This window comes from Callorhinchus milii, unplaced genomic scaffold (assembly GCF_018977255.1).
Source record: "Callorhinchus milii isolate IMCB2004 unplaced genomic scaffold, IMCB_Cmil_1.0 Scaffold17, whole genome shotgun sequence".
Classification (NCBI taxonomy): domain Eukaryota; kingdom Metazoa; phylum Chordata; class Chondrichthyes; order Chimaeriformes; family Callorhinchidae; genus Callorhinchus; species Callorhinchus milii.
The window spans coordinates 13,360,296-13,373,820 of record NW_024704758.1 but is presented as its reverse complement, the minus strand read 5'-3'; the positions used below and the strand labels follow the sequence as shown (position 1 = coordinate 13,373,820).

The window sequence follows — 13,525 nt, the reverse complement described above, 5'->3', positions numbered from 1 at the left end:
TACTAAATGTTCAAAGGTTGAATCCTCTCCTCAGCCTAAATACAGGTGGAATATCCTCATTAACTTCATTCACAGATCCCTATTTTTTTTTAAAAAAAGTGAAAATGATTACCAAATTTATTCAACTGAACTAATTTTCATTTCAGATTTGCTGCCATTGCCTTCCTCGAAACGGTTTCATTTATTATGATGCTCACTAGAGGCAACAACGCTTTGATGAAAAATATTTTAGAGCAAATTATTTCCTGGTTTATACAGTAAACAATGAGATGGAAAAAGATTGTAAAACTGGGGGACATTTTCCTATTAAACACATATCACACACTTACATTTATGATGACTGCCAGCTTTCCAATCCCTCGGAGAATGTTGTACCAGATACCTAAATGCAAGAGACAAAAGGTTACTTCATTTTGCATATTCGTCCACTACACTTCATAGTATATCCTTTGAAGAGATGTCATCCTGACAAAAGGCATGACACCAAATGCAAGAATTATGATTATTATGATGATTATTATCATTGTCTGCCTTGTTCCAGTTTCCCAAATGTTGACTAACAAATGCCTAAAATACAACCCCAGATTGAATAGTTAAAATATTTATTAATTTAGAAGTTGATTATAAGCCACTGAGAAAGGGATTTACGGGACAGACGACTGCATGCCTTGCCCTCACCCGATGTTCCCCTGGGGGAAAGCAAAGCAAATGTTCTATATAAATGTTCCTCAATTCTCCCTTTAAAAAGGAATCAAGCACCAAATTCAGAATGTTGTCTCTCTACTTTCAGATCTAGTTTATTTCTTCTCATTTCCTTCCACAAACAACACTGCCATCACCTCTCCAACCCCAGCAACCTCAACAGCACAGAACTATACACCATGGAAGTTCCCTACCTCCAGCCCCCACCGCCTCTCATCATTTTGAACCATAGAAGTTGACAGCACAGAAGGCAGCCATTCAGCCCATCGTGTCTGTGCTGGCTCCTTCAAGGGCAAACCTTTCAGTCCCATTCTCCTGCCCTTTCCCCACACCCCCGTAGTTTACATTGGAGTCTGCACCTATTCCTGATGTCTGGTTCCCAAGCCATATACATACCCTGTTCTTTTGTATCAATTTAGCTTCCATGTATTTTGTTGGGAATATATTCCACATATGCTCTATGGAGTGGAGGGGGGAGGGGGACTGTTCTTCAGACATCCCGTCTCTCTTGAGGCTTTTTAACATTAAACCTATGCCCTTTGGTTCTGCTCCCACGGTCCAAGTCACATAGGCTGACTAACATGTACACCATCAATGCCTCATCATTTTAAAGATCTGGAGCTTTCATCCCTGCCAGCCTTTCCACACAACAGAGCTCAGGGCCACAGCATTAGCCTTTCAGAGGTAGGTGTTCAAAACTGTGCAAGATATTTAAAATGTGGTTTCGCCCACAAAATACAGCCAATTCACTTTACAGTCTATTCTGTGAAGTGCTTTGAGATGTCTTGAAGAAGTGATAAGGCATTGTATCAAATGCTATTATTATCATCATCAGTAATACAGATTAGAGTAACTCATTTCACTTTATAACAAATTAAATAATCTAAGAGACGACCTAATGCTTGATTAGCATCAGCAGCAGCTTCACGTTGACAAGAGTTCCTCCGTAAATAATCAACAACCACAACTAAACCCTATTGCTCCTTACCCTCTGCCAATGATTATCTCTGTTGTGTGTACGTGTACAATTTCTTGTTGCAATATGCAGTTACTTCTGGTTTTGCTCTATTCAATCCAACAGGAACTTTTAAACATTAAAAAAAATGAAATGCAGAAATTCATATTTAAAGGTTTTATAAAAATGTTTTGAGTTATCAGTGCTTGTGACTTTTTAATTGCTTAAACTTATTAGCCTTAAAATAGCCTGAAACTACTGTTCTGGTCTGCAGAGCTTGGCAAATATATTTGTTGTAGATGAACCTTGAACTCGGGCTTTGGGTGAGAGTTAGATGGAATGGGCATTGGAATTGTGGTTTCCTGGTCTGAATTCGTTCCACTAGCACAAGCAATTAGTAGAACTGGGCACAAAGAAAAGCATTCTGTTGGCTGGTTTACACAGAGTTAACGTACTGTTGACAAATCTTGACTTATTGGCTATTTTTGGAATAACCAACATATGGTGCAGATGTGAGCTGGAAAATCTAATGACCAATGTTTACCACAAAATCAAATCTGCAAATTAGTTTAGCTCCTGGATTTATAGACGAGACATAAATCTAAAGCTACTTTCTTCCTTCAGATTTGGAACACAGAAATTCTGTTAACTCATCGTTTTCTGACCGACACACAATTTCAGACAACAGAGTGCTGTCCAAATGGCTCTTCCACTCTTCTAAGAAATCTATTCTGAAACACACACATCACCATTTTACCAGAAATCAAACCACAAAAACAGACAGATAGACACGTAGACAGACAAGACAAAGGGATGCAAATCTCTCGAGACTAGCCTCATTATTGGATCTTCTTGTGGGAACCTTTTGGTTTCTAGCAAATGACTAATTTTTCCTCCTCTTTTCCCATCTGGTTTAATTTTGACTCCTCTCCCTCCCCCCATTGTTCTCAGCGATTCTTCTTTCACACGTGATCTCAATAAATCTTCAGGCCAATTAATGATCTGTTTTTTGCTTTTTGCTTCCATTTCAGATTGGAAGGTTTCCCCTTTTCTGCTTTCTTTGAAGCTGGTTTGTTGAGATCTGCACCTCTACCGCCATGAGAGCACTTTGTCCCACTTTCTTTTTCAGGCCATTTAAATGGCTGTTACATTTAATATTTCCTCATTGCAACGGTGAAAAAAAACCACCTCTTCAAAGTATTAGACTGATGGCAGTTCTATACCGTCAAGTTCTTCAAAACCAGTTTGAATCGTATCTGCTCTGAAATATCCTGCGGTTGCTGGGTTGTGCCACATTTATTCTCAAGGCAAAAAACAGAGAAACAGAAAACGCCCGGCACGATCACTCAAAATCTAGCCCTGCTCCACTCTGTTCCTGGGGAGTATTCTGCTTTAGGTACTCCCTAACCCGAATCATCAAACACAACATTGTTCCATCCTCACAATTCTACTCCCTTCTGAGATCAGGCTGACACCTTATATCCTTGTCTATAATTTTTCTTTTAGAAAGTTAGCACTTAAAGAGAGCGTTGATAACATGATGAGAAACAGACTATGAGGAGTTATCGAGTCTTACAGCGGAAAAACAACAGCCATGATAGCCACGAATCAAAGATCGTTTCTGCGACTGTATCATTTCCAGTTGTGTATATCTATTCATCTCACTCACACTGCCTGGCTACGTCCACACTGCAGTTATTGCACAAGTCTCCGTTAATGGCACCAGTATTTTTAAACACAAACGATCAACGTTTAAAATGAATCACAATTCTTTGAAGCTTTTTTTTCCCCCCTAAAAAATGCAATATGTTTCATTTCAGCGTAACAGGAAGGAGGGGACATTCCAACAACACGCAGTATAAGTTAATCAGATCAAAAATATCATTTTTCCCCCTCACTGATCGGACCACAGATCTGCGATTGTCAAATCGAACACACTTCATCTGAAAATCAAGTTTCAAAGATATGATGTGTTAATGTTTACTGACCGATATCCTTTGCTTTTGCTGCATTCGGCCTTCGAAGTTCAGTGGTAAATTTCTTAGCATCCAGTCGAATCTCGATGACATTGTTTAGCAGTGCAAAGAGGGGAGCCAGTGGGAAGGAGGCAACAAATAGGGTCACAAATCCAAACTGGATAACTGAAAAAAAAAAAAATCCTTTTAACATGAGCAAGAAAATGCTTTCCATGTTTTACATCACGTTTTCCTTCAAAAAATTGAAGGATTGCTTCATATTAGTACTTATTACAGAATTAAGCAATTAACACTTGCAACACTTAAAATAATAGTAATAATATTTGCTTTTGATACAGCGTCGTTGTTGAGATGTCTCAAAGTGCTTCACAGACTAAAGTGTAGTGACTGTATTTTGTGGGGAAAAGCGGCAGCCAATTGTGCACAGCAGTGTCCCACAAACAGTCATGGAATTGAGTGACCAAACTATTATTTTTTTTGGGGGGGAAAGCAGGATTGTTACCCCTTTCTTTCATGACTAATGTGGGGGGGGGGGGGGATTTGATTTAGTGGTAAAATATTACTCGTTGGGGATTAATGTAAGCTTGTCTGCCAAGGTCAACAGATCTACCAATAAGTGGAGAACTACTTCAAATGTACAATACATATAAAACAGCATTTCTAGATGTTTACAGTAAATATAAACACACCACCTTCTTGATGTGTATACTTGATACAAAAACATACCATCTCACAAACATTAAAAAAATCTTAATGTGTACATAAAAATACAGAGAGAGCTTAGGTAGGGTTTTAAAATATTCACCACAGGGAGATGGACAAGTTACACTTAATAAGGATGGAGTCTTGGAGCGCTTAATAGAAACTTCATTTGCTTCCAATAAAGGTATTCCTAGGGAACAGTGGAAGTGCAAAAGCAACACTAAGTGTCAGTGACTTAACTTAAATACTCTCAAAATAATTCACATTTTAGGTGGTGGTGGACTCAGGAACCTTAATAAACACCAATGCTTCTGTTTGGCATTGAAGCCTTATTAGTAGATGTTTCCTGGAAGTCAACTTATCCACTGGGGGACAGTAAAGCTTCTTCTAGGAATATCTCCCGCTCGATAACCAGACTTCAAAGGAAAAGCCGAGCTTCTCTCCGGTCAGGGAACAAGACAGTTGAATGTGAGGTTAGAAAATAAGGATTCTCATATCCCGAAATGCTCTCTCCCATTTTATTTTGTTTCTCTATTTACAACACAACAGCTGGATCAAGCTCACAGAATCAACACTGCAGTGGTGCTCGCAGAAAACACTTCAGATTTGAAAGAAATGTAAAAATATCTGCCTTGGAACTCTGGAGATTGTGGTCTGTCAGAAAGATGGATGAGGGTCGGAAGTTCCATGTTTCGGTTTGTGGGAAAAAACGAATTGTGAATGGGTGAAGTATGAGCCTGGAAAAATAAAACTGGGAAGCCACACACTCTTAACGATGCTGTGAGACAATTGCTGGTTCTAATATTCTGAAGAGAATATTGTAATCAGGGCCAACTTCACAGGAACTTTAGTCCTGGTGAAACATTTGAACTGCATAAAAAAAACAGCGTGATACCAACAAAATCACCCCCAGAGCAGCTCCACAGGCACTGAATTATACCCTCAAATAACCATCTGCCTATTGCGAAACTTTTCCTTTTTTTTTAAAAAACAAAACCTAAAATAATTACGGATATACCAGAAATAGAGCATGATATTAACGTCTAGGGAATTTTGAAAAATTAAGTCATGGGAATCAATTTCCCTTGCACTAAAAGTAAACAGTTTGCTTTTTAAGTGTGGACTAGATATTTGGCACAAGTCCCCCTTCTTGTAGTTATTTAATGAAGATGTCAACTTCAAGGGACCAATACCAAAATATTTTCCAGTGCAATAATTCTGTGCTAGCCACCAAAAGTAATCATATCTGAAATATGACTTGTTCGGCTTGCCAAATTTAAGATTTACTCAGTTAGGAATAGGCTCTTGTATCCTTAATCTTAACTGCACCCCTTAAGACAAGCTTTAGAAGAAACTTATCAGAGAACATCTGTTTTGCAATCTCCCATCGCACTGAAAAACAAGTCAGGCAAATGTAATCCAGGTTTTGAGAAACTTTGCACACCGCTAAACAAATCCAGCAAAGCGCTCGGTTGTGATAAATATACCTGTCTGTTTAAGTACAAAATTCCTCCTCACAAAAACATTTACTATTTTAAAATGGTTTCCAACTGACTGGGTTAAACAATCTCCAAGGTTAGCCTCTCCTCTTTCGACCAGGCCCGAAATATTCAGATCTGTTTATTTTCAACAAGGGTTTTGCAAGAAGAGCGACGGCATATAATTCAGACCAAATACTGCTCCTGAGCTCTACAATTATTCTTCCTGGCATCCTATCCTATTCAATTTTGCTGGAATTTCACCTTAGCCAGCTTAATGAAGATGCCAAAATTGATTCAGATTTAGCATTTTAATAATACTTGCATTTGATATAGCGCCTTATCACATCTTTGAGACATCTCACAGAACATACTGTAAAGTGAATTGACTGTAAATTTTGGGGGCAAAAATATCACAATTCTCTCCAAATTCATTTTATGGTTTGTACTACAGTGATGTCCAGTTTCTCCACTGAATAATTGGGTTTGGTTGCTTCGATTGATTGAACATCTGTGTGTAACATACACAAGCAATAGGGTAAGACATTAAAATTATACTCTGGTCCAGAACGACAATAAATGTTTAGTGCCAAGAGCAGTGAATTGAGTTTCTAGAGGTCACAGTCTACTTCATAAAAAAAAGACATTCCATAAAGATTTATTTGGGTTGTTGAACCTGGAAAAAAAAGCAGATTAAATAAACACTGAAATAGACTCGTTCTTGGTCATTCTTCCTTTTATTGCAGTCGTCCAAAAAATCCACTGGCAGATTGAAGGTCATACAATTTACTGCTTGGAAAGTTACTCACTCATTTCCATGTATTCTGGAGTTAAACCAGCAAATGGCTCCAAGTTGTAGTCGGCTTCGTATTGTTGGGGCTTCTTATAGTTGCTATCCGGCTCCAATTTGACCTCTCTTTTTAATTTCAGATATCTTATTAACTTCTTCAGCTTTCTGGAAGACATACAATTGTGGGTCATTTATGTATCAATTTGAAAGCAGATGCTCTTTTGATACCGTGATCGTCACTGACCCAAACTGAGGTAGAATACAAGTTCATATCTGGTAAGATCCCACAGAACAAGCTCCTGATGTAGGTTTCGTGATCACAGCTGGCATTGGACCAAAGTGGACATGTCCTCACAGGGAAGGAGGGGGAAATTGATGATCCTCTTAGACTGACTTAAATGTGGCATTGAAAATGGAGTGCTGCTGTATCCTTGACAGAGGGATTTGGTCTGATGTGGCAGCCCTATAGTTTGAGAACGTATTGAGTTTGCAATTAAAATATGCAACACAAACCGAGGAAGACTACATTTTGAGAACTGAGTATTTCAGTCTTAATTTTTTATTTTAATATTAAATGTTAAAGAGAGCAGCTGTCAGCCAAAGATATGTCTGTACACAACTCGTATCTCAACAGTGAAATCAGTGGAGACTACAAGATAAACTGCCTTTGAGATAGCAGTAAGTAAGTGAAGGAAACATATTTTCTGGCTCAACAGATTAATGTACTGGAGCCCTAATGACCCATCCAATATCCTTTTAGTGTTTGGGGATATAAGTCAAGTGCAACAGCCATTAATATGTTCAGATTTTAAAACAATGTAGTTGACGTGCCAGCTTACTGTGCGATACATGAATAAGAGTGAATGAATTTAGAATAAGTGAAGAATGAATAGATAATCAATTTATCAAGGTAATGCAGATAAGGAAACTAAAAGCCATTTACAGAAGCAACACTGGCCAACTAAATGGACTGGAGCCAAACAGAATCATGGATGAAATGCAATCTCAGGACAATCTGTGTCAGGCTGGCTCAAGTAAAAAGGTTGTGGTTTCAAGCCCCATGTTAGGACTTGGAATCACATAGTCTAAGCTGACCCTCCACTCCAAAGCTGGGGTGTGTTGCATTGTTGGAGGTGCCGACCTTCAGATGAAGCGTTAAAACTGAGGTCCCATCTGCCTGTTTAGACCAATGTTAAAGATCCCATGACACTATCCAAAAAGATGGTGTACTTTTATAATAATACTCCAATCGTCAATAGTATTTGATACAGCAGTTTTCATGTTAGGAGGATGTCTCAAAGTGCTTCACAGGATATACTGTAAAGTGTAGCAAGTGTATTTTGCAAGTTATGTCTATGATGAGCTGAAATTAATCAAAACACAGCTGTTCTATCCAAGTACAACACACTAAAGAGAGATTCACCATCAGGCTCCAATTTAGAAACATGAACAATTAAACAACTCAACAGATTCCTGACTCCACTTCATTCATTATGTATTGTTCACATTCAATTGAATATACAGCAATCAACAGGAAAGAAAGTCACTGGGATGGTTTCTCTTTAACAGTCTGGCAGAGCACAGTGGCCTTAAGCGATTATGGCCACCCTCCATCCCACTGTGTATATAGGCCTCATGTGGGAGCATTCCTCAGTCCATTTGAAAGGAACAACAAAGATCAATCTGATACAAAGAAGTTAAACACATAAACAAAGGAAGTTTCAAGTTTTTGCCAGGTCAGATAGCGAACCAAAGGGCAGGTAGGGAGGGAGCTCTGTGTTTGTGGAGGCTAAGCTACATTTCATGACAGAAGATGACCAAATTTAGAGTAGCTGATTTAATATTCATCCCCCTTCATTCACCCACTTGGCACACAACTTTGCCAGACTGATAGAGAACTCAAAGGTGGAGAAAATAGAAATGGGATTTTTCTTTTTTTTGGGTGACATTCATCTTCTTGAAATTGCTGAAATGACCTGACAGTTTCATTAAAAAAAAAACTCTATTACTCCACGTCCTTGCCTTGTAGATAGTGTGAAGCGAAGCCCAGATTGGTGGTTGCCTTTGAGTCGAGATCGGCACAGAATGCGGAGACTGTGGAGATTGTAAAACACAAGAATTGCCTCACCCAGTAAGGGATTTAGTTGGCGTCCTGGCACCACTTAGCCCTGTAAGCTTTTAAGCCAATAGCATTCCTAAATGCTGACAGAAAACCCACTATTGAAGACAAAATTACCCTAAAAAGCAATCGTAGCTCTCTCAAGGACCACACAATCAAACAGAGGTTCTGGAGTTCTTGGTCACATCTGACCCTTGTGAAAGAAATATCAGTCAGGATCTGAATGGATTTATAAGCACTGACATTCAAGTGCTCCGAGATCCTCAGCAAATATGGAATTAACAGAACCATTGTTGTTGCCTTGGTCAGATGTTTTGGATGAGAGGAAAAGGCAGGTCTATGTAAAGAAACTTCTGAGCCAGGATATTAAATAAACATCAGTGTCATGGCTTAATAATAAATGCATTAATAAATGCAAGGATTATTATTATTATTAATAGTTCCGAGTCCTGCATCAGAACATCAATAGGACATGGCTCCAGCCAGTCTGCAGCGACATTCGAAACCCGGGCAATGCAATGAACAAAATGGAGAGATTTTGTTCACACTTAGTGCCATATTAATACGCTGAGATAATATGAAACATCATTGAAAAAATAATGGAACTTAGAAACCATCGATAAAATTGGAAGCATGAAAAGGATAAAACAGCTGTTGAATATTGTACAAAGTTTGGACTTGTGGACTGGAAATATCATTTCAAGCCTACAGTATTGTACTATTAATTGGGTTGTCAAAGCCTGGGTTATCTCACTGCTGGAAGCTTGGTTGAAACAAATGGCATCGATGCAGTTAAGAGAAAACTTGATGTGTAACGTGAGGGAGAAGATAATAAATAGGGGGGTGTAAGTGAGGGGAGTAGAAGGGTTTGGGGATTATGTGAAGTATAAACACCGGTAAGGACTGGTTGAGCTAAATGAACCATTTACATGCTGTATTACGCTATGTAACTATGTCAACATAGTAGATAAATGCTTACGGAATGCCTATTTCAAACAGGTTGTTTTGAATCAGCTGCTTGCCCAACATGATGATGCTCAGTTGAATGCATAGTTCCATCAGGCAGCCTCCAGGAGCACACTGAACAAGAAATAAGATTACAGTCAACAGGATTCTTTCCGAGAAGGATGATTAAGACTAATTTCAATTTGATTTTTTTTCTATATTAAAAAATTCACATTACCTCTTCCATTCTCATGGAACGAAAGATGTACATGTATTTCCCTGGTCGACCTGTGAACCTGAATGAAAACAGTGGTTGGAATCTCAGTTTTTATAAATTTCGAGCCTACATCACAAGAGAAGCTCTACTGGAAAAAAANGGTCCTTTGGCCATTTGATCTCATCCTTCCACAATACCAAACATACAGTTTTCCCATTATACTGTGAAATTGTTTCATGAGAGTCCAGTGTTCTGGTCTCGATCACCCTTCCGAATAACCCATTCCATCTGTTGATTACAATCTGTGTAAAGAAATGCTTCCTGTGTTCCATCCTAAACTTGCTCTTCAAAACCCAGAATCCATGACCTCTTGTCCAGCTGCCATGTCTTATCTGAAAGTATTGTTCCAGGCTTACACTCTATTCTGCTAAGCATAGCATAATCCTTAATAAGATCAACTCCAAGACGTCGCTTCGAGTCTAAAAAGCTAACCTATTCCTTAAAATGACACTTCTTGTTACTAAGCATTGTCCCCTTGTTCTTCTCACATTGCATCTAAAGCAGTTAACATTGCGGTTAACTGTAATAGTTGTTTGTTACAATTTTTTGAAAAAAAGCTAGGTCAATCTCAGGCCATCTTGGGAGAGACCGCCAATAAAGACAAACTTGATCAGATTATGCATGACATTACAATTCTGTGCTACTCAAATGATTCATTGCGTTACTGATAGATTTTGCTGTTTTTTTTCCTAACACAGCTTGGCGTATTTTTACCAAATCACTCACCTGCCTTTAAAAAATGCAACATAAAAGATTGGTGTGTAGGCGTTCACGAATTTCAGTAGGAAAGCCTTGAATATTAGTCTTTCTTCAAAACTTTTGTCTGTTTTGGGAACCTCTGTGGTAGAAAAGCACAGGGTCAAAACCGCTGTTCAAAAACGTCACATAATCCATCATGAGAAGTGTTTGAGTGAATTCCACCCATCAAATCATGACTAACATCCTGTGTCAAAATCCAATACCAGAAGATGTTTACCTGCATTCCTAACCTTCCAATGATTGATTTTAAATTATCATTGCGAGTTTTCTGTTTCTATCAGCGTCTGATATTTTTGAAGAGCATGGGAAGCAGACTCACTCTTGCTCTCCTTAGGGGGAATTGCCAGACTTATTTTTGGCAGGTTCCATCACAGAGAGCAAACATATTGTTATGTGGAAAAGTGAGGGGAAAATAGCATTGCAAGAGGCGACAGAGTTTAGCAGAGCCTGAATGGTTTTATATTACATTATTAAAAATAATGAAAATGAAAATCATAAAGACATGTAATTTTAAAAGATACAAGCGGGAGTCCTGTAGCTCAGTGGTTAGAGCGCTCGCCTTGTAAGCGAGACACCTGGGTTCAATTCCAGGCAGGGTGAAACCTTGGGCAAGTTTCCTTTCTCCGCACACCTGATAATAATCCCTCCAAAACAAAAAAAATAATAAATTGGTCATTTCAATCCACGACTGTTTGTGGGACACTGCTGTGCGCAATTGGCTGCTGCGTTTCGCCCACAAATATACAGTCAATTCACTTTACAGTCTATTCTGTGAAGCGCTTTGAGACGTTGAGAAGACACGAAAAGTGCTGTATCAAATGCAAGGATTATTATTATAAGTTACTGTACATCTAATGAAGAATGGCTACATAATCAGACTGCTATATATGAAGCGTAAACTATTTGATGAACATTTTTTTGGGGGGGAAAAAGTCTCAAATTGGTTTGTGATGAAGAAACTGGAGGCAAAGAGACTTCCTTGTAAAATTAAATTTTTACAAAAATAATGCTTTCGACATGCAAGTCTTAGTCGCAGGTTTTATTTATTGTTTAAAATATGAAAAAAAAGTATGAAAATTAAGGTGGAAACCTCCCGCTCCTGATCTTTAATTGGTGCGAAAATAAATGAATATTTTAAATATTGTACAAAGGAATAAACGATCACTGCTGCCAGCCAGCATGGAGCAGCCCTAGCTAAAGATCCAAGCATTATTACATCTCCTGTAGGCAAACAAAGCAATCGGCGTCACTTCTGTTCTCACCGATTTGTGTCAGCCACCTGGCAATGGAGCCATAGACCTCATCGAGGATCAGAATGACCACCAGATTGATGATGACTGCAGTTGCTGTGACGATAACCCGGACATTATCTTTGGTGTACGGGTCCGAACTGACAGCCATGGCGGCTGCGGTGGAGATTCTGTACAGGATCACGCCAAAGACGATCGCAAAAGTCAGACCAATCTGCAGAACGCAAAACAACTGGCTTAAAAACTCTTCCCCTGGCTCGGCATCAGGCTCCACCACTGTCAAGCACTCCAGGTTGCTATCCCACGTGAAGGGCGCTATATAAATGCAAGTTGCTGTTAGATGACTGAAAGTAGCAGTCCCTCACAAACTTCATTACAGACAACGCAAAGTACATCATACCCCACGCCCATCGGCACATAATTAAGCTAATTGTTTTTGTCAATTGCATTACAATATTTTTGTTGAAGCACTAATCTAATTACTAATAATGATGGTTGGAATTTAGATAAGATTGTTATCGTGAACCAAACTGAAAATTCAGGACATGATCTGCAACCTAAAGTGCGTGAAGACTTATTGAATGCCCACCTAAAGTTCAGGAGTAGTTTTAAATAAACTTTACAGATTGATGTGTATGCAAATAGCATTAAAGTCATTAAATTGCATGCAAGAGGAAATGTACCGAATGTATTATTTCGCAAATTACTGTGAAGTTGCTGATTTCCTAGTCCAACAGCGAATTGTTAAAATCAAATTATTTGATTGCTGTCAACTGTCACTGGGCTGATTCATTTATAAGTTTCTAAATTGTGGATTCCAAACATGCAATAATACTTTAGCAGGTATCCAACATCCGAAAGTTGAAAGGTATCGTAATACAAGAGTCATACCCCCCGGTAAAGTCATTTTCCTATCCAATGAATAGCTTGCAGATCACATTAAAATAAAATGTACAGAAATTCTTACCATGAACAAAATGCCGACTATATTTGTCAGGTAGGCTGGGCTACGGTCCTTCCAAGTCAGTTTTTCCTTTTCAGTCTGTGAGAAAAGCAGAACCAGTGAAAAATGAATGCTACAAAAGTCACCGTTCAGCTGAGAGGTGTGCTACGAGCTTCAGATCAAAATAAGTCCTTATCTGATCATGAACGCCATCATCTTACCTGGACAGCAAGACGGTTGATTAAATAGACCCAAATGAAATAACTGCAAACCCTGCATTTGTCGGGATTTGTTCTATTGGATTTTTACTTAACGGATCCAAATCTGATGACGTTAACATTCGACATTGCTTAATGCGAAAACACAAGGCATCAATGCTTAGCATTAATTGATTCTAAACAATCCCTGCTGTTGACTCCCATTAATAGGCTTTGGGAAAATGAAGCTTTGAGGTAAAGTTCTGCACAATCAAGTTGTAGTGCTCTTGGTCGTGCATGATAGCTTCCCCGATTGGAGCGTCAACAAAGTTAAATACATTACTTTTTAAATGGTAAAGATTGGGAGTAGATGAGTATTTCTGTGGTAAAGGCAGTGTGAAACATTCCTTTTTGCTAATACGCAGACTACTT

At 38.7% G+C, this 13,525-nt stretch overlaps 1 protein-coding gene and 1 non-coding gene across 7 annotated transcripts in view; one reads left to right on the top strand and one right to left on the bottom strand.

The window, feature by feature from the left end:
* Window positions 1-13,525, bottom strand: part of ano1a (anoctamin 1, calcium activated chloride channel a) — a 77,931-nt gene that overhangs the window by 12,432 nt on the left and 51,974 nt on the right. For all 6 annotated transcript variants that reach the window (XM_007887726.2, XM_042341467.1, XM_007887727.2 and 3 more), the window contains 8 exons: window positions 12,921-12,995; window positions 11,966-12,167; window positions 10,671-10,782; window positions 9,906-9,963; window positions 9,702-9,802; window positions 6,623-6,768; window positions 3,646-3,798; window positions 330-382 (listed from right to left, as the gene is read on the bottom strand). In XM_007887726.2, coding sequence (XP_007885917.1) covers window positions 330-382; window positions 3,646-3,798; window positions 6,623-6,768; window positions 9,702-9,802; window positions 9,906-9,963; window positions 10,671-10,782; window positions 11,966-12,167; window positions 12,921-12,995 — 900 coding nt within the window. The remainder of the gene's footprint in view (window positions 1-329; window positions 383-3,645; window positions 3,799-6,622; window positions 6,769-9,701; window positions 9,803-9,905; window positions 9,964-10,670; window positions 10,783-11,965; window positions 12,168-12,920; window positions 12,996-13,525) is intronic.
* On the top strand, window positions 11,232-11,303 carry trnat-ugu. The gene has a single exon. It is a non-coding gene; the product is annotated as a tRNA-Thr (tRNA).